This window comes from Myxine glutinosa, chromosome 14 (genome assembly GCF_964187855.1).
Source record: "Myxine glutinosa chromosome 14, kmMyxGlut1.1, whole genome shotgun sequence".
Lineage (NCBI taxonomy): Eukaryota > Metazoa > Chordata > Myxini > Myxiniformes > Myxinidae > Myxine > Myxine glutinosa.
Genome location: NC_136274.1, coordinates 64613229 through 64637835, shown reverse-complemented (window position 1 = coordinate 64637835; position 24607 = coordinate 64613229). Strand labels below are relative to the sequence as shown.

Sequence of the window (24607 nt, the reverse complement as noted above, 5' to 3'; positions counted from 1 at the left end):
AGACAGGCAAACAGAGAAACAGACAGGCAAACAGAGAAACAGACAGGCAAACAGAGAAACAGACAGGCAAACAGAGAAACAGACAGGCAAACAGTGAAACAGACAAGCAAACAGTGAAACAGACAAGCAAACAGTGAAACAGACAAGCAAACAGTGAAACAGACAGGCAAACAGAGAAACAGACAGGCAAACAGTGAAACAGACACACATACAGTGAAACAGACAAGCAAACAGTGAAACAGACAGGCAAACAGAGAAACAGACAGGCAAACAGTGAAACAGACACACATACAGTGAAACAGACAAGCAAACAGTGAAACAGACAGGCAAACAGAGAAACAGACAGGCAAACAGTGAAACAGACACACATACAGTGAAACAGACAAGCAAACAGTGAAACAGACAGGCAAACAGAGAAACAGACAGGCAAACAGTGAAACAGACACACATACAGTGAAACAGACAAGCAAACAGTGAAACAGACAGGCAAACAGAGAAACAGACAGGCAAACAGAGAAACAGACAGGCAAACAGAGAAACAGACAGGCAAACAGTGAAACAGATACAGTGAAACAGACACACATACAGTGAAACAGACAAGCAAACAGAGAAACAGATACAGTGAAACAGACACACATACAGTGAAACAGACAAGCAAACAGAGAAACAGATACAGTGAAACAGACACACATACAGTGAAACAGACAGGCAAACAGTGAAACAGATACAGTGAAACAGACACACATACAGTGAAACAGACAGGCAAACAGAGAAACAGATACAGTGAAACAGACACACATACAGTGAAAGAGACAAGCAAACAGAGAAACAGATACAGTGAAACAGACACACATACAGTGAAACAGACACACATACAGTGAAACAGACAAGCAAACAGAGAAACAGATACAGTCAAACAGACACACATACAGTGAAACAGACAAGCAAACAGAGAAACAGATACAGTGAAACAGACACACATACAGTGAAACAGATACAGTGAAACAGACAAGCAAACAGAGAAACAGATACAGTGAAACAGACAAACAAACAGAGAAACAGATACAGTGAAACAGACAAACAAACAGAGAAACAGATACAGTGAAACAGACAAGCAAACAGAGAAACAGATACAGTGAAACAGACACACATACAGTGAAACAGACACACATACAGTGAAACAGACAAGCAAACAGAGAAACAGATACAGTGAAACAGACACACATACAGTGAAACAGACAAACAAACAGAGAAACAGATACAGTGAAACAGACAAGCAAACAGAGAAACAGATACAGTGAAACAGACACACATACAGTGAAACAGACAAGCAAACAGAGAAACAGATACAGTGAAACAGACACACATACAGTGAAACAGACAAGCAAACAGAGAAACAGATACAGTGAAACAGACACACATACAGTGAAACAGACACACATACAGTGAAACAGACACGCATACAGTGAAACAGATACAGTGAAACAGACACACATACAGTGAAACAGACAAGCAAACAGAGAAACAGATACAGTGAAACAGACACACATACAGTGAAACAGACAAACAAACAGAGAAACAGATACAGTGAAACAGACACACATACAGTGAAACAGACACACATACAGTGAAACAGACAAGCAAACAGGGAAACAGATACAGTGAAACAGACACACATACAGTGAAACAGACAAGCAAACAGAGAAACAGATACAGTGAAACAGACACACATACAGTGAAACAGACACACATACAGTGAAACAGACAAGCAAACAGGGAAACAGATACAGTGAAACAGACACACATACAGTGAAACAGACAAGCAAACAGAGAAACAGATACAGTGAAACAGACACACATACAGTGAAACAGACAAGCAAACAGAGAAACAGATACAGTGAAACAGACACACATACAGTGAAACAGACAAGCAAACAGAGAAACAGATACAGTGAAACAGACACACATACAGTGAAACAGACACACATACAGTGAAACAGACAAGCAAACAGAGAAACAGATACAGTGAAACAGACACACATACAGTGAAACAGACACACATACAGTGAAACAGACACACATACAGTGAAACAGACAGGCAAACAGACAGTCATTTATTTCCATCCGTACACAGTGAGCGGCGTGCTCCGGGGTGCAGCACTCCTTACTCGCTCTTCACCACGAGGAGTTTAAAAGTGAATGTTTGTCCGACCTGAGCACATTGGGTGTCGAACCCACACGACATGAGACACAGCCTCCTCGCAAAGCAATATAATATATCTTACATTCCAACGGTTTAGAAAATCTCTCCATTTACAAATGGTGATAGAACAAAAATAACCTTTAATAGAAACATGATTCTAGCTTGTTAAAAATAAAACAAAAAAATTATTTGTATTACTGTAAATGTAATGCTTGTAATGAAACAAGATAGTGGAGCAGATGCAAACCTCGACTGTTAGAGACTCCAAAAGGGCGGGGAACCCGGGGGGGACACGCAGCCTCGTGCTGGAGAAACGACGGTCCATTTCAAAACTGAAGATCTGCACTAGAAAGATCCAGGTTACAGGTTGTCAACAGGACAAAGAGAACGCGGACGAATTGAAACACTGTTTGATGCCTCGATCGGTTACCAGGCCGCGTTGCTAAGCAGAGCTAAGCAACAGCGTCGTCCTTTAAAAAAGAAACACACGTGAGAGACGTTCCTCTTCTTCCTCTTCCAGGTGTAAGGATCTGCTTTTCGATGTTGACGAATGAAAAAATTCTCAACTGAGGTTGTAGTCGAACATTGTGGGTGTCGGTGCGAGTTGTCCTACATATTTTTTCTCAGATCTACCAAGTTCATTATGCGTATAGATCATCGATGTGCACAATATATTTATACAAGGAAATTAAACGAACGACACACGTATCCGTGAGCAGTTTTTAACATCTCTTGATTTTTGATCATCATTAGTTTTCATGGAAATATGGACCGAAGTGGGCTGTTTGCCATTGCCTTCTTCCGGTCAGTGTCGATACGAGACGGGCAATCCGAGCCATTGTTCCTCATAAAATAATCATCTGTGTACCATCAAGGTCATGCAGCCATTACTGGAGATATGTGCCAGCTTCCTCATGGCTCAAGGTATTAAAGCCCGATTGGGAGGCTAAAATAGCCGATTACACCTAAAATGGCATGACCTCAACAACAAAATTGGGTTCACAATGTGTGGCATGACTTCAACAACAAAATTGGGTTCACAATGTGTGGCATGACCTCAACAACAAAATTGGGTTCACAATGCATGGCATGACCTCAACAACAAAATTGGGTTCATAATGCGTGGCATGACTTCAACAACAAAATTGGGTTCACAATGTGTGGCATGACCTCAACAACAAAATTGGGTTCACAATGCGTGGCATGACCTCAACAACAAAATTGGGTTCACAATGTGTGGCATGACCTCAATAACAAAATTGGATTCACAATGCGTGGCATGACTTCAACAACAAAATTGGGTTCACAATGTGTGGCATGACCAAATTAACAAAATTCGGTTCGCAATGTGTGGTATGACCTCAATAACAAAATTGGATTCAGAATGCGTGGCATGACTTCAACAACAAAATTGGGTTCACAATGTGTGGCATGACCAAATTAACAAAAGTCGGTTCACAATGTGTGGTATGACTTCAACAACAAAATTGGGTTCACAATGCGTGGCATGACCAAATTAAAAATTTGGGTTCACAATGCGTGGCATGACCTCAATAACAAAATTGGGTTCACAATGCGTAGCATGACCTCAATAACAAAATTGGATTCACAATGCGTGGCATGACCTCAATAACAAAATTGGATTCACAATGCGTGGCATGACTTCAACAACAAAATTCGGTTCACAATGTGTGGCATGACCACAATAACAAAATTGGGTTCACAATGCATGGCATGACTTCAACAACAAAATTCGGTTCACAATGTGTGGCATGACCACAATAACAAAATTCGGTTCGCAATGTGTGGCATGACTTCAACAAAATTGGGTTCACAATGTGTGGCATGACCTCAACAACAAGATTGGCTTCACAATGTGTGGCATGACCTCAATAACAAAATTGGGTTCACAATGTGTGGCATGACCTCAATAACAAAATTGGGTTCACAATGTGTGGCATGCCCTCAATAACAAAATTCGGTTCGCAATGTGTGGCATGACCGCAATAACAAAATTCGGTTCGCAATGTGTGACATGACCGCAATAACAAAATTTGGGTTCACAATGTGTGGCATGACCGCAATATCAAAATTTGGGTTCACAATGTGTGGCATGACCACAATAACAAAATTCGGTTCACAATGTGTGGCATGACCTCAATAACAAAATTCGGTTCACAATGTGTGGCATGACCTCAATAACAAAATTCGGTTCACAATGTGTGGCATGACCTCAACAACAAAATTCGGTTCGCAATGTGTGGCATGACCACAATAACAAAATTGGGTTCACAATGTGTGGCATGACCTCAATAACAAAATTCGGTTCGCAATGTGTGGCATGACCGCAATATCAAAATTTGGGTTGACAATGTGTGGCATGACCACAATAACAAAATTCGGTTCACAATGTGTAGCATGACCTCAATAACAAAATTCGGTTCACCATGCGTGGCATGACCACAATAACAAAATTGGGTTCACAATGTGTGGCATGACCTCAATAACAAAATTCGGTTCGCAATGTGTGGCATGACCGCAATATCAAAATTTGGGTTCACAATGTGTGGCATGACCTCAATAACAAAATTCGGTTCACAATGTGTGGCATGACCTCAATAACAAAATTCGGTTCACAATGCGTGGCATGACCACAATAACAAAATTGGGTTCACAATGTGTGGCATGACTTCAACAACAAAATTGGATTCACAATGTGTGGCATGACCTCAATAACAAATTTGGGTTCACAATGTGTGGCATGACCACTAACAAAATTGGGTTCACAATGCGTGGCATGACCACAATAACAAAATTGGGTTCACAATGCGTGGCATGGCCTCAAAAACAAATTTGGGTTCACAATGTGTGGCATGACCTCGATAACAAAATTGGGTTCACAATGTGTGGCATGACCTCGATAACAAAATTGGGTTCACAATGTGTGGCATGACCTCAATAACAAATTTGGGTTCACAATGCATGGCATGACCTCAATAACAAATTTGGGTTCACAATGTGTGGCATGACCTCAATAACAAAATTGGGTTCACAATGTGTGGCATGACCTCAATAACAAAATTGGGTTCACAATGTGTGGCATGACCTCAATAACAAATTTGGGTTCACAATGTGTGGCATGACCTCAACAACAAAATTGGGTTCACAATGTGTGGCATGACCCCAATAACAAATTTGGGTTTACAATGTGTGGCATGACCTCAATAACAAAATTCGGTTCGCAATGTGTGGCATGACCGCAATAACAAAATTCGGTTCGCAATGTGTGACATGACAGCAATAACAAAATTTGGGTTCACAATGTGTGGCATGACCGCAATATCAAAATTTGGGTTCACAATGTGTGGCATGACCACAATAACAAAATTCGGTTCACAATGTGTGGCATGACCTCAATAACAAAATTCGGTTCACAATGTGTGGCATGACCTCAATAACAAAATTCGGTTCACAATGTGTGGCAAGACCTCAACAACAAAATTCGGTTCGCAATGTGTGGCATGACCACAATAACAAAATTCGGTTCACAATGTGTGGCATGACCTCAATAACAAAATTCGGTTCGCAATGTGTGGCATGACCGCAATATCAAAATTTGGGTTCACAATGTGTGGCATGACCACAATAACAAAATTCGGTTCACAATGTGTAGCATGACCTCAATAACAAAATTCGGTTCACAATGCATGGCATGACCACAATAACAAAATTGGGTTCACAATGTGTGGCATGACCTCAATAACAAAATTCGGTTCGCAATGTGTGGCATGACCGCAATATCAAAATTTGGGTTCACAATGTGTGGCATGACCTCAATAACAAAATTCGGTTCACAATGTGTGGCATGACCTCAATAACAAAATTCGGTTCACAATGCGTGGCATGACCACAATAACAAAATTGGGTTCACAATGTGTGGCATGACTTCAACAACAAAATTGGATTCACAATGTGTGGCATGACCTCAATAACAAATTTGGGTTCACAATGTGTGGCATGACCACTAACAAAATTGGGTTCACAATGTGTGGCATGACCACAATAACAAAATTGGGTTCACAATGCGTGGCATGGCCTCAAAAACAAATTTGGGTTCACAATGTGTGGCATGACCTCGATAACAAAATTGGGTTCACAATGTGTGGCATGACCTCGATAACAAAATTGGGTTCACAATGTGTGGCATGACCTCAATAACAAATTTGGGTTCACAATGCATGGCATGACCTCAATAACAAAATTGGGTTCACAATGTGTGGCATGAACTCAATAACAAAATTGGGTTCACAATGTGTGGCATGACCTCAATAACAAATTTGGGTTCACATTGCGTGGCAAGACCTCAATAACAAAATTCGGTTCACAATGTGTGGCATCACCTCAATAACAAATTTGGGTTCACAATGTGTGGCATGACCTCAACAACAAAATTGGGTTCACAATGTGTGGCATGACCCCAATAACAAATTTGGGTTTACAATGTGTGGCATGACCTCAATAACAAAATTGGGTTCACAATGTGTGGCATGACTTCAACAACAAAATTGGGTTCACAATGCGTGGCATGACCTCAATAACAAAATTGGGTTCACAATGTGTGGCATCACTTTCACAACAAAATTGGGTTCACAATGTGTGGCATGACCTCAATAACAAAATTGGGTTCACAATGTGTGGCATGACCAATAACAAAATTGGGTTCACAATGTGTGGCATGACCTCAATAACAAAATTGGGTTCACAATGTGTGGCATGACCAATAACAAAATTGGGTTCACAATGTGTGGCATGACCTCAATAACAAATTTGCGTGGCAAGACCTCAATAACAAAATTCGGTTCACAATGTGTGGCATCACCTCAATAACAAAATTCGGTTCACAATGTGTGGCATGACCTCAACAACAAAATTGGGTTCACAATGTGTGGCATGACCTCAATAACAAAATTGGGTTCACAATGTGTGGCATGACCTGAATAACAAAATTGGGTTCACAATGTGTGGCATGACCTCAATAACAAAATTGGTTCACAATGTGTGGCATGACCTCAATAACAAAATTGGGTTCACAATGTGTGGCATGACCTCAATAACAAATTTGGGTTCACAATGTGTGGCATGACCTCAACAACAAAATTCGGTTCACAATGTGTGGCATGACCTCAATAACAAATTTGGGTTCACAATGTGTGGCATGACTTCAATAACAAAATTGGGTTCACAATGTGTGGCATGACCTCAATAACAAAATTGGGTTCACAATGTGTGGCATGACCTGAATAACAAAATTGGGTTCACAATGTGTGGCATGACCTCAATAACAAAATTGGTTCACAATGTGTGGCATGACCTCAATAACAAAATTGGGTTCACAATGTGTGGCATGACCTCAACAACAAAATTGGGTTCACAATGCGTGGCATGCCTCAATAACAAAATTGGGTTCACAATGTGTGGCATGACTTCAACAACAAAATTGGGTTCACAATGTGTGGCATGACCTCAACAACAAAATTGGGTTCACAATGCGTGGCATGCCTCAATAACAAAATTGGGTTCACAATGCGTGGCACGACCACAATAACAAAATTGGGTCACAATGTGTGGCATGACCTCAATAACAAAATTGGGTTCACAATGTGTGGCATGACTTCAACAACAAAATTGGGTTCACAATGTGTGGCATGACTTCAACAACAAAATTGGGTTCACAATGCGTGGCATGCCTCAATAACAAAATTGGGTTCACAATGTGTGGCATGACTTCAACAACAAAATTGGGTTCACAATGTGTGGCATGACCTCAACAACAAAATTGGGTTCACAATGCGTGGCATGACCTCAACAACAAAATTGGGTTCACAATGTGTGGCATGACCACAATAACAAAATTCGGTTCACAATGTGTGGCATGACCTCAATAACAAAATTCGGTTCACAATGTGTGGCATGACCTCAATAACAAAATTCGGTTCACAATGTGTGGCAAGACCTCAACAACAAAATTCGGTTCGCAATGTGTGGCATGACCACAATAACAAAATTCGGTTCACAATGTGTGGCATGACCTCAATAACAAAATTCGGTTCGCAATGTGTGGCATGACCGCAATATCAAAATTTGGGTTCACAATGTGTGGCATGACCACAATAACAAAATTCGGTTCACAATGTGTAGCATGACCTCAATAACAAAATTCGGTTCACAATGCATGGCATGACCACAATAACAAAATTGGGTTCACAATGTGTGGCATGACCTCAATAACAAAATTCGGTTCGCAATGTGTGGCATGACCGCAATATCAAAATTTGGGTTCACAATGTGTGGCATGACCTCAATAACAAAATTCGGTTCACAATGTGTGGCATGACCTCAATAACAAAATTCGGTTCACAATGCGTGGCATGACCACAATAACAAAATTGGGTTCACAATGTGTGGCATGACTTCAACAACAAAATTGGATTCACAATGTGTGGCATGACCTCAATAACAAATTTGGGTTCACAATGTGTGGCATGACCACTAACAAAATTGGGTTCACAATGTGTGGCATGACCACAATAACAAAATTGGGTTCACAATGCGTGGCATGGCCTCAAAAACAAATTTGGGTTCACAATGTGTGGCATGACCTCGATAACAAAATTGGGTTCACAATGTGTGGCATGACCTCGATAACAAAATTGGGTTCACAATGTGTGGCATGACCTCAATAACAAATTTGGGTTCACAATGCATGGCATGACCTCAATAACAAAATTGGGTTCACAATGTGTGGCATGAACTCAATAACAAAATTGGGTTCACAATGTGTGGCATGACCTCAATAACAAATTTGGGTTCACATTGCGTGGCAAGACCTCAATAACAAAATTCGGTTCACAATGTGTGGCATCACCTCAATAACAAATTTGGGTTCACAATGTGTGGCATGACCTCAACAACAAAATTGGGTTCACAATGTGTGGCATGACCCCAATAACAAATTTGGGTTTACAATGTGTGGCATGACCTCAATAACAAAATTGGGTTCACAATGTGTGGCATGACTTCAACAACAAAATTGGGTTCACAATGCGTGGCATGACCTCAATAACAAAATTGGGTTCACAATGTGTGGCATCACTTTCACAACAAAATTGGGTTCACAATGTGTGGCATGACCTCAATAACAAAATTGGGTTCACAATGTGTGGCATGACCAATAACAAAATTGGGTTCACAATGTGTGGCATGACCTCAATAACAAAATTGGGTTCACAATGTGTGGCATGACCAATAACAAAATTGGGTTCACAATGTGTGGCATGACCTCAATAACAAATTTGCGTGGCAAGACCTCAATAACAAAATTCGGTTCACAATGTGTGGCATCACCTCAATAACAAAATTCGGTTCACAATGTGTGGCATGACCTCAACAACAAAATTGGGTTCACAATGTGTGGCATGACCTCAATAACAAAATTGGGTTCACAATGTGTGGCATGACCTGAATAACAAAATTGGGTTCACAATGTGTGGCATGACCTCAATAACAAAATTGGTTCACAATGTGTGGCATGACCTCAATAACAAAATTGGGTTCACAATGTGTGGCATGACCTCAATAACAAATTTGGGTTCACAATGTGTGGCATGACCTCAACAACAAAATTCGGTTCACAATGTGTGGCATGACCTCAATAACAAATTTGGGTTCACAATGTGTGGCATGACTTCAATAACAAAATTGGGTTCACAATGTGTGGCATGACCTCAATAACAAAATTGGGTTCACAATGTGTGGCATGACCTGAATAACAAAATTGGGTTCACAATGTGTGGCATGACCTCAATAACAAAATTGGTTCACAATGTGTGGCATGACCTCAATAACAAAATTGGGTTCACAATGTGTGGCATGACCTCAACAACAAAATTGGGTTCACAATGCGTGGCATGCCTCAATAACAAAATTGGGTTCACAATGTGTGGCATGACTTCAACAACAAAATTGGGTTCACAATGTGTGGCATGACCTCAACAACAAAATTGGGTTCACAATGCGTGGCATGCCTCAATAACAAAATTGGGTTCACAATGCGTGGCACGACCACAATAACAAAATTGGGTCACAATGTGTGGCATGACCTCAATAACAAAATTGGGTTCACAATGTGTGGCATGACTTCAACAACAAAATTGGGTTCACAATGTGTGGCATGACTTCAACAACAAAATTGGGTTCACAATGCGTGGCATGCCTCAATAACAAAATTGGGTTCACAATGTGTGGCATGACTTCAACAACAAAATTGGGTTCACAATGTGTGGCATGACCTCAACAACAAAATTGGGTTCACAATGCGTGGCATGACTTCAATAACAAAATTGGGTTCACAATGTGTGGCATGACCTCAATAACAAAATTGGGTTCACAATGTGTGGCATGACCTCAATAACAAAATTGGGTTCACAATGTGTGGCATGACCTCAATAACAAAATTGGTTCACAATGTGTGGCATGACCTCAATAACAAAATTGGGTTCACAATGTGTGGCATGACCTCAACAACAAAATTGGGTTCACAATGCGTGGCATGCCTCAATAACAAAATTGGGTTCACAATGTGTGGCATGACTTCAACAACAAAATTGGTTCACAATGTGTGGCATGACCTCAACAACAAAATTGGGTTCACAATGCGTGGCATGCCTCAATAACAAAATTGGGTTCACAATGCGTGGCATGACTTCAATAACAAAATTGGGTTCACAATGTGTGGCATCACCTTCACAACAAAATTGGGTTCACAATGTGTGGCATGACCTCAATAACAAAATTGGGTTCACAATGTGTGGCATGACCTCAACAACAAAATTCGGTTCACAATGTGTGGCATGACCTCAATAACAAATTTGGGTTCACAATGTGTGGCATGACTTCAATAACAAAATTGGTTCACAATGTGTGGCATGACCTCAATAACAAAATTGGGTTCACAATGTGTGGCATGACCTCAATAACAAAATTGGGTTCACAATGTGTGGCATGACCTCAACAACAAAATTCGGTTCACAATGTGTGGCATGACCTCAAAAACAAAATTGGGTTCACAATGTGTGGCATGACCTCAATAACAAAATTGGGTTCACAATGTGTGGCATGACCTCAATAACAAATTTGGGTTCACAATGTGTGGCATGACTTCAATAACAAAATTGGTTCACAATGTGTGGCATGACCTCAATAACAAAATTGGGTTCACAATGTGTGGCATGACCTCAATAACAAAATTGGGTTCACAATGTGTGGCATGACCTCAACAACAAAATTCGGTTCACAATGTGTGGCATGACCTCAATAACAAATTTGGGTTCACAATGTGTGGCATGACTTCAATAACAAAATTGGTTCACAATGTGTGGCATGACCTCAATAACAAAATTGGGTTCACAATGTGTGGCATGACCTCAATAACAAAATTGGGTTCACAATGTGTGGCATGACCTCAACAACAAAATTCGGTTCACAATGTGTGGCATGACCTCAATAACAAATTTGGGTTCACAATGTGTGGCATGACTTAAATAACAAAATTGGGTTCACAATGTGTGGCATGACCTCAAAAACAAAATTGGGTTCACAATGTGTGGCATGACCTCAATAACAAATTTGGGTTCACAATGTGTGGCATGACCTCAATAACAAAATTCGGTTCACAATGTGTGGCATGACCTCAATAACAAATTTGGGTTCACAATGTGTGGCATGACCTCAATAACAAAATTCGGTTCACAATGTGTGGCATGACCAGATAAACATGAAAACGAACTAACGGATCAACTCTTTCACGAGCCTCGATTCAGTATACAAAAAAACAAACAAACAAAAAAAAACAGAAGCGATTTAATATCAAGAGATGTCATCTACATACAAGACACCGATTAATTGGATTACATTACTTTATAAATCCATGACGTCATGAACCCCTCTCCTGCCCCTCGTCCCCACTCTCTATGACGTCATGTGTACGCCCCCAATCCTTGTGGTACACTCGTAATTATCACATAGTGATAATCATGAAGTAATTTTAAAGAAACTTTGACGTGTGTGGTGCATGTTTAAAAAGTAATAAGAATCCTCTCCTTTATTGGACTCGTGAAAGTGAAATACATGGGAGGAAAACAAAAATGGCTTCCACTTTGTCTCCTTACACGCTGGACAAAGTTCGGGACAAACACTGACTATACATGGTTCGGGGTCCTGAGTGTGCTGTTGACCTTTATTGTGGACCCTGTAGAGCTTATCTTGCTCACGAAGACCCACCCAACATTCCCATTCATGTGAAGCCAAAAGCAGACATGAAAACAAGTCCAAAAAGTAAAACGTGTGTGTGTGTGTGTGTGTGTGTGTGTGTGTGTGTGTGTGTGTGTGTGTGTGTGTGTGTGTGTGTGTGTGTGTGTCATCCCACCAACTTTCATCCAAATCCGTTCAGAACTTTTCCAGATATCTTGTTCACAAACACCCGAACACACACACACACACACACACACACACACACACACACACACACACACACACACACACACACACACACACACACACACACACACACACACACACACACCCGAACACACACACACACACACACACACGTCCCACGACAGTGACAAACCACATTGTGGTTGCTTGTGGTTAAGGCATGAATCCATCAGGAGCATTTTGAGGTGGAAATTCCGTCATGCTGATGAATTCCCGTTTCCACATTAAACATGTAATAGCAACACTACAAACAGACCAATTCAAGTTTAAGGATGTGATGGCATCTGCAGACTGACGTGATTGTCACATGGTGCTGAAGGACCCATTCAAGACCACAGTGTACAATTCAACGTGATCCGCATAATTGGCTGCCCCCCCCCGCCCCCTGCCCCCGAGGACCGCATCAGATGAAACGGACTAATAACGTCCGTTGGGGAGCACACTCGCGTCAGTATGGCCGCCAGACGGTCTCGTGATCTAGCCTGGCTTGGTGGGGCTCGACCAGGTCAGAACTTGGTGAGTTTTCATTACTGCCATCTCCCTCAACACCACCGTCACCATCAGAGCTAGAGAGGCCGGGAGTCAGAAGCACGGAGCTGCTGCCCGCTACCCCTGGCACAACTAAGCGTGGGGCGCCCATTGTGGGGAAGGTCTGATGGTGGTGCACTGGTGGTCGATCCTCTCCTTCTATTATGGATAGTTGATAACTGGCGCTGTGACTGTAATACAATGGGTACGGTGCGGGTCCAGCTTGAAAGGAAGACGAGCCCGAGCCAAAAGGCGCGGAGCATTGGAAGAAGGGACCATGGTTAATGAAGGGGGTTGGGCTGGCTGAGAAATGGGCGGGACTCGCTTGGAAAGGTGTGGAGGTGGATGAAAAGGAGGCAGAGGCAGCTTGGTATGGCGAACCCTGAATTGGACAACACACATAGGTCGTTGATTAATTTTTAAAAAAACTCGAAGGTAAACTTCCATGAGCAAACACATCGGAGGAAAAACCGATAAATCCAGTCCAGCTAGGGCATGAATTGTGATGATCTTGATTATAATCATGATCATATGGATGATCATACCGATGATATCCATTTTGGTGATGAAAATTGTGATATTTATTACTGTATTGAAGTTGATTCTTGGGATATTGATGATAATCAGATTGGTGATTATCTTTTTGGTGATGTTTATGATAAAGGTGTTGCTGCTGATAACCATGGTGATGATTGTGATGATAATGTTTATTATAAAGGTGTGGCTGTTGATAACCATGGCGATGATTGTGATGATAATGTTTATTATAAAGGTGTGGCTGTTGATAACCATGGCGATGATTGTGATGATAATGTTTATTATAAAGGTGTGGCTGTTGATAACCATGGTGATGATTGTGATGATAATGTTTATTATAAAGGTGTGGCTGTTGATAACCATGGCGATGATTGTGATGATAATGTTTATTATAAAGGTGTGGCTGTTGATAACCATGGTGATGATTGTGATGATAATGTTCATTACAAAGGTGTTGCTGCTGATAACCATGGTGATGATTGTGATGATAATGTTTATGATAAAGGTGTTGCTGCTGATAACCATGGTGATGATTGTGATGATAATGTTCATTATTAAGGTGTTGCTGCTGATAACCATGGTGATGATTGTGATGATAATGTTGATTATAAAGGTGTTGCTGTTGATAACCATGGTGATGATTGTGATGATAATGTTCATTATTAAGGTGTTGCTGCTGATAACCACGATGATGATTGTGATGGTAATGTTTATTATAAAGGTGTTGCTGCTGATAACCATGGCGATGATTGTGATGATAATGTTGATTATAAAGGTGTTGCTGCTGATAACCATGGTGATGATTGTGATGATAATGTTTATGATAAAGGTGTTGCTGCTGATAACCATGGTGATGATTGTGATGATAATGTTTATTATAAAGGTGTTGCTGCTGATAACCATGGTGATGATTGTGATGATAATGTTTATGATAAAGGTGTTGCTGCTGATAACCATGGTGATGATTGTGATGATAATGTTTATTATAAAGGTGTTGCTGCTGATAACCATGGTGATGATTGTGATGATAATGTTGATTATAAAGGTGTTGCTGCTGATAACCATGGTGATGATTGTGATGATAATGCTTATTATAAAGGTGTTGCTGTTGATAACCATGGTGATGATTGTGATGATAATGTTTATGATAAAGGTGTTGCTGCTGATAACCATGGTGATGATTGTGATGATAATGTTTATTATAAAGGTGTTGCTGCTGATAACCATGGTGATGATTGTGATGATAATGTTGATTATAAAGGTGTTGCTGCTGATAACCATGGTGATGATTGTGATGATAATGCTTATTATAAAGGTGTTGCTGTTGATAACCATGGTGATGATTGTGATGATAATGTTTATGATAAAGGTGTTGCTGCTGATAACCATGGTGATGATTGTGATGATAATGTTTATTATAAAGGTGTTGCTGCTGATAACCATGGTGATGATTGTGATGATAATGTTTATTATAAAGGTGTTGCTGTTGATAACCATGGTGATGATTGTGATGATAATGTTTATGATAAAGGTGTGGCTGTTGATAACCATGGCGATGATTGTGATGATAATGTTCATTACAAAGGTGTTGCTGCTGATAACCATGGTGATGATTGTGATGATAATGTTTATGATAAAGGTGTTGCTGCTGATAACCATGGTGATGATTGTGATGATAATGTTGATTATAAAGGTGTTGCTGTTGTTACGGGGTCCCCTCAGTGCATACCAGGTCTCGGTGACCCCCGGACCGTGAGAGGACCTTCGCCAGCAAATAGTATTATATAGGCGCATTCGCCACGCAATCCATAGGAATTTCACCCAGGCGACAACGGATGTGCAAGTATATATTTCCAATGGTAATGATACCAAACACTTTCAAAGACACAACCACGGAGATTTTCCCCGAGCAATCAACAATACACAACCAGGCACAATCAATATTACAACCATGTGAACTCATCTACACAAACTCTAAGATGGCCATCTTAATCTTATACATTCCTCACGTGAGCCCCACTCCTGACTCCCTCCGTGGTCAATGTCTCTCCTCTCCGCACACGGGCGGTTGAACGAGCCCCGGGCGGACGTGCTCTAAACGTGCCGTCTCGGACTGGGGCCGCGGCTGCAGCGCACCTCCTTGCCAAGCCACGGGGCAAACCCAGCGCGGCGTCCAACGTGCGCGAGGCCCCAAGTGCGGACCCGTACGCGTCTTTGTAGCCGGGGCAAAACCCAGCGCGGCTTCCGACGCGAGCGAGGCCCAACGTGCGGACCCGTACGCGTCTTTGTAGACAGGGCAAACTGTCCCGGACGCTTGGTTTCGTGCACGAACTCACGGTGACTGGACGTGTCAAAAGGTATTTACCGCCCAGGTAACTCCTCTCGCCAGACGTTTCGCAACGGCGCGTTTTCCGCGCAGCGTAAGGTCGATTCCACCTTCTCGTCGTCGCGGGGCGAGGAAGAAGAAAAACCTTCCTTTCCTTTCCCTCGTGTCTTTTTCCTCCCTTTCCGTCACTTCCGCTTCCGGCCACTTCCGTTTCCTGCCACTCTTTCAGAAGGGCTCCTGACCCTCCAACCACAACAACTACACAACAACTTAATATACTACACACGGAAGCAAAGACCTGCATGGTAATTTACATACATTCACCTAAATATGTAACACTCCCCCCCTTCAAGAAAGAAAGTTTGAACCCAGCGAAAACTTTCTTTGCCGGCCAATTTGGAGAAACAACCAGATAACTCAACCCCCCCACATTATCAGTTCCCCCCGGGCACAGTTATCACTTAAAAATAAAGCCAGTTAAGCCACTCGATAGCACTTTTCCGGGAGGCCAAGCCGAGTATTCACTACATGGATGCCTTTAGGAACGCGGAGTTCACGGTTAGTCCGTGCAGGAAAGTTCTCTACATGGGCGCCTTGAGGAACGTGGAGTTCACGGTTAATTCGTGTAGGAATCTTGGCTCGGCGGCTCCGCCGCCTTCAGTGCTTCAACTTCTCAGAACGTCCCTAATAATTAGGGTGGGACCACTGGTCCCTGTAGTCCCCTGAATACCGGTCTTCTTCTCGGCCACTACTTTGCCAATTCTTCCTTCGGGAGCGGCCGTAACTCAGGGAGCCTCCATAATAATATTGACTGCGGCCACCACCAAAACTACCGCCCAGTTGTCCTCTCCTGTAGACCTCTCGACGCCTACGAAATGCCTTCCCTACTGTTATGGTCCGACCCTCCAAATCCTTGCCATTCCAATTCTTCTCTGCCTCTCTGGCGTCTTTTGTGCTGGCAAACGTGACAAAGCCGAACCCTCTTGACTGTTGCGTTTCCCAGTCTCTTACCAACCGCACTTCCACCAGCGGCCCATATCTGTTGAAGACAGAGGTCAGAACTTCTTCCTCTGTTTTGAAGTTCAGTCCCCCTACAAATAACTTGGCACTTTTGTCACCATCCCGAGCTGGTGTGGTGTTATTTTCCCTGCTGGGCTCTTTATCAACCCTCAGGTTACCATAAACTTGACCCCCGGCCAAATCATTCCCGAGAACCACAGATACACCCTCTACAGGAAACGTGGCTTGTAAACCGACGGTGACCGGTCCTGACACCAAATCGGACTCCAACTGGATGACCTGAAGGGGAGCACTAACACCGCCCCCGATCCCCTGTAAACGAACACTATCCCTCGTTGCCGTCTCCTCGGACCATGGCAAAATGCCTTCAAGCATTAAAGATTGATGGGCCCCTGTGTCTCTCAATATCCTAACCGGTCTCCGGTTAGTCGAGGCTCCATCCAGTGACACAAACCCCTCGGAAATAAATGGTTGGTAACCCTCTTGATGGCGATTTCTTACGCTAGCCATCGCATTCGGAGTTGTAATAGTCGGACTCCGCTCTGGGTTGTCCCTTTTCATGAGGTAACAACTGGACATCAAGTGTCCAGGTTTTTTGCAAAACGCGCAAGTAGGCCCGGAGGAAAAACTCGGGGTCTGCCTCGGGCCCCCCGAACTATAAGTTTGTCTTGGGCCCGCATCCCTCTGATTTCGAACCGGTGGGGTATCATAGTTGTCCCCATAATCATCTCGAGGCCGCCGCCATGTATGGTCGTTCTCCGCACCTGCTGTTCCCCACCTCCCCTGCGGAGATCTAGGCGAGGAGTTAGGTTCGTGGACCCCTATTCGGTGGGTTAAGGCATAATCATCTGCCATGGTGGCTGCGTCCCACAACTTTGGTACCTTCTTTTCCTGCAGGTACACTTTGATGTCCTCGTGGACACACTGCTGGAATTCCTCCACCAGGATCAAGTCCCGCAATGTCTCGAAGTCTTTCCCGACTCCTTTTGACTCACACCACCGATCAAACATGTTTTCTTTCACTCTGGCAAACTCCACATGGGTCTCACTCTCCCTCTTCCTGGCATTCCTGAATTTTTGCCTGTAAGCTTCCGGAACCAACTCATAGGCTTTGAGGATGTGCTTCTTCAGTACCTCATAATCTGCACATTGGTCCATTGGTAGCGCCGAATAAATTTCCTGAGCTTTCCCCACCAGCACACTTTGCACGAGTATGGTCCATGCCTCCTCCGGCCAGTTTAATTGTCGAGCCACTTTCTCAAAGTGTGGAAAAAATTTCGCGACTTCTTTTTCACTGAACGGTGGAACCAGCCTCACATGTCTGCCCACATCCCAGGTTTTCTGGTTAGGTGTCGACCCCGTCAGCAAGGGTGGTGCCTCTCCCCGTTCTCTCATTAACTCCAGCTCCTTGAATTTGATCTCTTGCTGAAGCTGCATGTCACGTTCCTTTAATTCCCTTTCCGCTTTTCTCTCCTCGGCTTCGAGGTCCCTTGCAGCTCTCCTTTCCTCTGCTTGTTCCTTTTCTCTTCTTTCCTGGAGTTCTCTTTCCACTCTCCTTTCCTCTGCTTGTTTCTCTTCTCTCCTCTCTTCTGCTTTCCTTTCCTCTTCTGCTCTTTCCTTTTCTGCTTTCCTTTCTTCTTCTGCTAACCTTTCCTGGAGTTCTCGTTCCACTCTCCTTTCTTGTGCTTGTTTCTCTTCTCTTCTCTCTTCTGCTTTCCTTTCTTCTTCTGCTCTTTCCTTTTCTGCTTTCCTTTCCTCTTCTTTTATCCGTTCCTGGCTCCGTAATTGCAACTCCAGTTTCCGGAGCTCAACGTCTTCTGGTTCTTCGGGTAGCCACTCCCAGGCTAACTCGTCCCATGTTCCTAATCCCACCATAGATTGTATCACCGTGGCCTGCAACTCTGCCTTCCTCAAATTAGTTCGGACCTCCAAGTTAAAATGTTTGGCCAATTTCAAGAGATCCGACTTTAGCAACGCTCGGAACTGTGCCTCACTCGGGGTTACCCCAAAGTTCTGTGCCACAAACGCCATGGTGCCTATCGTTAACACCTGTTAACCTTCACCCCAAGACTTTCCCCAATTTCTCAAAAAAAAATATTACCAATTAATAATTAATTAATAAATTTTAATTACCAAAAATATTATTATTTTATTATTTTATACACTTTTAGATCCCGGACGTAGACCCAATTGCGAAACCGCAAATCGTAATTTGGACGAGCCCCCAATTCTGTTACGGGGTCCCCTCAGTGCATACCAGGTCTCGGTGACCCCCGGACCGTGAGAGGACCTTCGCCAGCAAATAGTATTATATAGGCGCATTCGCCACGCAATCCATAGGAATTTCACCCAGGCGACAACGGATGTGCAAGTATATATTTCCAATGGTAATGATACCAAACACTTTCAAAGACACAACCACGGAGATTTTCCCCGAGCAATCAACAATACACAACCAGGCACAATCAATATTACAACCATGTGAACTCATCTACACAAACTCTAAGATGGCCATCTTAATCTTATACATTCCTCACGTGAGCCCCACTCCTGACTCCCTCCGTGGTCAATGTCTCTCCTCTCCGCACACGGGCGGTTGAACGAGCCCCGGGCGGACGTGCTCTAAACGTGCCGTCTCGGACTGGGGCCGCGGCTGCAGCGCACCTCCTTGCCAAGCCACGGGGCAAACCCAGCGCGGCGTCCAACGTGCGCGAGGCCCCAAGTGCGGACCCGTACGCGTCTTTGTAGCCGGGGCAAAACCCAGCGCGGCTTCCGACGCGAGCGAGGCCCAACGTGCGGACCCGTACGCGTCTTTGTAGACGGGGCAAACTGTCCCGGACGCTTGGTTTCGTGCACGAACTCACGGTGACTGGACGTGTCAAAAGGTATTTACCGCCCAGGTAACTCCTCTCGCCAGACGTTTCGCAACGGCGCGTTTTCCGCGCAGCGTAAGGTCGATTCCACCTTCTCGTCGTCGCGGGGCGAGGAAGAAGAAAAACCTTCCTTTCCTTTCCCTCGTGTCTTTTTCCTCCCTTTCCGTCACTTCCGCTTCCGGCCACTTCCGTTTCCTGCCACTCTTTCAGAAGGGCTCCTGACCCTCCAACCACAACAACTACACAACAACTTAATATACTACACACGGAAGCAAAGACCTGCATGGTAATTTACATACATTCACCTAAATATGTAACACTGTTGATAACCATGGTGATGATTGTGATGATAATGTTCATTATAAAGGTGTTGCTGCTGATAACGACGATGATGATTGTGATGGTAATGTTTATTATAAAGGTGTTGCTGCTGATAACCATGGCGATGATTGTGATGATAATGTTCATTACAAAGGTGTTGCTGCTGATAACCATGGTGATGATTGTGATGATAATGTTTATGATAAAGGTGTTGCTGCTGATAACCATGGTGATGATTGTGATGATAATGTTGATTATAAAGGTGTTGCTGCTGATAACCATGGTGATGATTGTGATGATAATGTTGATTATAAAGGTGTGGCTGTTGATAACCATGGCGATGATTGTGATGATAATGTTCATTACAAAGGTGTTGCTGCTGATAACCATGGTGATGATTGTGATGATAATGTTTATGATGAAGGTGTTGCTGCTGATAACCATGGTGATGATTGTGATGATAATGTTGATTATAAAGGTGTTGCTGTTGATAACCATGGTGATGATTGTGATGATAATGTTCATTATAAAGGTGTTGCTGCTGATAACCACGATGATGATTGTGATGGTAATGTTTTTTATAAAGGTGTTGCTGCTGATAACCATGGCGATGATTGTGATGATAATGTTCATTATAAAGGTGTTGCTGCTGATAACCACGATGATGATTGTGATGATAATGTTCATTATAAAGGTGTTGCTGCTGATAACCATGGCGATGATTGTGATGATAATGTTCATTACAAAGGTGTTGCTGCTGATAACCATGGTGATGATTGTGATGATAATGTTTATGATAAAGGTGTTGCTGCTGATAACCGTGGTGATGATTGTGATGATAATGTTGATTATAAAGGTGTTGCTGTTGATAACCATGGTGATGATTGTGATGATAATGTTGATTATAAAGGTGTTGCTGCTGATAACCATGGTGATGATTGTGATGATAATGTTGATTATAAAGGTGTTGCTGCTGATAACCATGGTGATGATTGTGATGATAATGTTCATTATAAAGGTGTTGCTGTTGATAACCATGGTGATGATTGTGATGATAATGTTGATTATAAAGGTGTTGCTGTTGATAACCATGGTGATGATTGTGATGATAATGTTGATCATAAAGATGTTGCTGCTGATAACCATGGTGATGATTGTGATGATAATGTTGATTATAAAGGTGTTGCTGTTGATAACCATGGTGATGATTGTGATGATAATGTTCATTATAAAGGTGTTGCTGTTGATAACCACGGTGATGTTTGTGATGATAATGTTTATGATAAAGGTGTTGCTGCTGATAACCATGGTGATGATTGTGATGATAATGTTGATTATAAAGGTGTTGCTGTTGATAACCATGGTGATGATTGTGATGATAATGTTGATTATAAAGATGTTGCTGCTGATAACCATGGTGATGATTGTGATGATAATGTTGATTATAAAGGTGTTGCTGCTGATAACCATGGTGATGATTGTGATGATAATGTTTATTATAAAGGTGTTGCTGTTGATAACCATGGTGATGATTGTGATGATAATGTTGATTATAAAGGTGTTGCTGCTGATAACCACGATGATGATTGTGATGATAATGTTTATGATAAAGGTGTTGCTGCTGATAACCATGGTGATGATTGTGATGACAATGTTTATTATAAAGGTGTCGCTGCTGATAATGTTTATTCTAAAGGTGTTGCTGCTGATAACCATGGTGATGATTGTGATGATAATGTTGATTATAAAGGTGTTGCTGTTGATAACCATGGTGATGATTGTGATGATAATGTTGATTATAAAGATGTTGCTGCTGATAACCATGGTGATGATTGTGATGATAATGTTGATTATAAAGGTGTTGCTGCTGATAACCACGATGATGATTGTGATGATAATGTTTATGATAAAGGTGTTGCTGCTGATAACCATGGTGATGATTGTGATGACAATGTTTATTATAAAGGTGTCGCTGCTGATAATGTTTATTCTAAAGGTGTTGCTGCTGATAAACATGGTGATGATTGTGATGACAATGTTTATTATAAAGGTGTTGCTGCTGATAACCATGGTGATGATTGTGATGATAATTTTGATTATAAAGGTGTTGCTGCTGATAATGTTTATTATAAAGGTGTTGCTGCTGATAACCATGGTGATGATTGTGATGATAATGTTGATTATAAAGGTGTTGCTGCTGATAATGTTTATGATAAAGGTGTTGCTGCTGATAACCATGGTGATGATTGTGATGATAATGTTGATTATAAAGGTGTCGCTGCTGATAACCATGGTGATGATTGTGATGATAATATTGATTATAAAGGTGTTGCTGCTGATAACCATGGTGATGATTGTGATGATAATGTTTATTATAAAGGTGTTGCTGCTGATAACCATGGTGATGATTGTGATGATAATGTTTATTATAAAGGTGTGGCTGCTGATAACCATGGTGATGATTGTGATGATAATGTTGATTATAAAGGTGTTGCTGCTGATAAACATGGTGATGATTGTGATGATAATGTTTATTATAAAGGTGTGGCTGCTGATAACCATGGTGATGATTGTGATGATAATGTTGATTATAAAGGTGTTGCTGCTGATAACCATGGTGATGATTGTGATGATAATGTTGATTATAAAGGTGTGGCTGCTGATAACCATGGTGATGATTGTGATGATAATGTTGATTAAAAGGTGTTGCTGCTGATAACCATGGTGATGATTGTGATGATAATGTTGATTATAAAGATGTTGCTGCTGATAACCATGGTGATGATTGTGATGATAATGTTGATTATAAAGGTGTTGCTGCTGATAACCATGGTGATGATTGTGATGATAATGTTTATTATAAAGGTGTGGCTGTTGATAACCATGGTGATGATTGTGATGATAATGTTTATTATAAAGGTGTTGCTGCTGATAGCCATGGTGATGATTGTGATGATAATGTTTATTATAAAGGTGTTGCTGCTGATAACCATGGTGATGATTGTGATGATTGTGATGATAATGTTTATTATAAAGGTGTTGCTGCTGATAACCATGGTGATGATTGTGATGATAATGTTTATTATAAAGGTGTTGCTGCTGATAACCATGGTGATGATTGTGATGATAATGTTTATTATAAAGGTGTTGCTGCTGATAACCATGGTGATGATTGTGATGATAATGTTTATTATAAAGGTGTTGCTGCTGATAACAATGGTGATGATTGTGATGATAATGTTTATTATAAAGGTGTTGTTGGTGTTTCCTGGTGTCCCTGGTGTTGGGCTAGCGGCTAGGGTGCCGGCTTTAGGATCCTAGGATCCTGGGTTTGAATCCCGGTCGATCGCTGAATTAACGCCAGGGGGGTTGACTCAGCCTGTCATCCTTCCGAGGTCGGCAAATTGAGTACCAGTTCACTGGTAATTCCCTGCTTGTCGTAAAAGGCGACAAAAAGGGTTGGTGGCAGGAAGGGCATCCGGCCGTAAAACATTGCTTCAAAAAGGGGACCGAAAAACAACAACAACCACGGTCCCCGAAAAAGGCCAACCCCCGCTTTGCGGGGAAAAATGGCCTCCAAAGGTGTTTTTTTTATTATAAAGGTGTTGCTGCTGATAACCATGGTGATGATTGTGATGATAATGTTTATTATAAAGGTGTTGCTGCTGATAACCATGGTGATGATTGTGATGATAATGTTGATTATAAAGGTGTTGCTGTTGATAACCATGGTGATGATTGTGATGATAATGTTGATTATAAAGGTGTTGCTGTTGATAACCATGGTGATGATTATGATGATAATGTTGATTATAAAGGTGTTGCTGCTGATAACCATGGTGATGATTGTGATGATAATGTTGATTATAAAGGTCTTGCTGTTGATAACCATGGTGATGATTGTGATGATAATGTTGATTATAAAGGTGTTGCTGCTAATAACCATGGTGATGATTGTGATGATAATGTTTATTATAAAGATGTTGCTGCTGATAACCATGGTGATGATTGTGATGATAATGTTGATTATAAAGGTGTTGCTGCTGATAACCATGGTGATGATTGTGATGATAATGTTGATTATAAAGGTGTTGCTGTTGATAACCATGGTGATGATTATGATGACAATGTTGATTATAAAGGTGTTGCTGCTGATAACCATGGTGATGATTGTGATGATAATGTTGATTGTAAAGGTGTTGCTGTTGATAACCATGGTGATGATTGTGATGATAATGTTGATTA

General features: G+C 41.9%; 1 protein-coding gene across 4 annotated transcripts in view; it reads right to left on the bottom strand.

The window, feature by feature from the left end:
* Window positions 1-12347: 12347 nt before the first annotated feature.
* The window catches only part of LOC137439853 (runt-related transcription factor 3), a 64808-nt gene continuing 52548 nt past the window's right edge, over window positions 12348-24607 (bottom strand). For all 4 annotated transcript variants that reach the window (XM_068136009.2, XM_068136010.2, XM_068136016.2 and 1 more), the window contains one exon: window positions 12348-13667. In XM_068136009.2, the coding sequence (XP_067992110.2) occupies window positions 13206-13667 (462 nt within the window). In that variant the 3' untranslated portion in view covers window positions 12348-13205. The remainder of the gene's footprint in view (window positions 13668-24607) is intronic.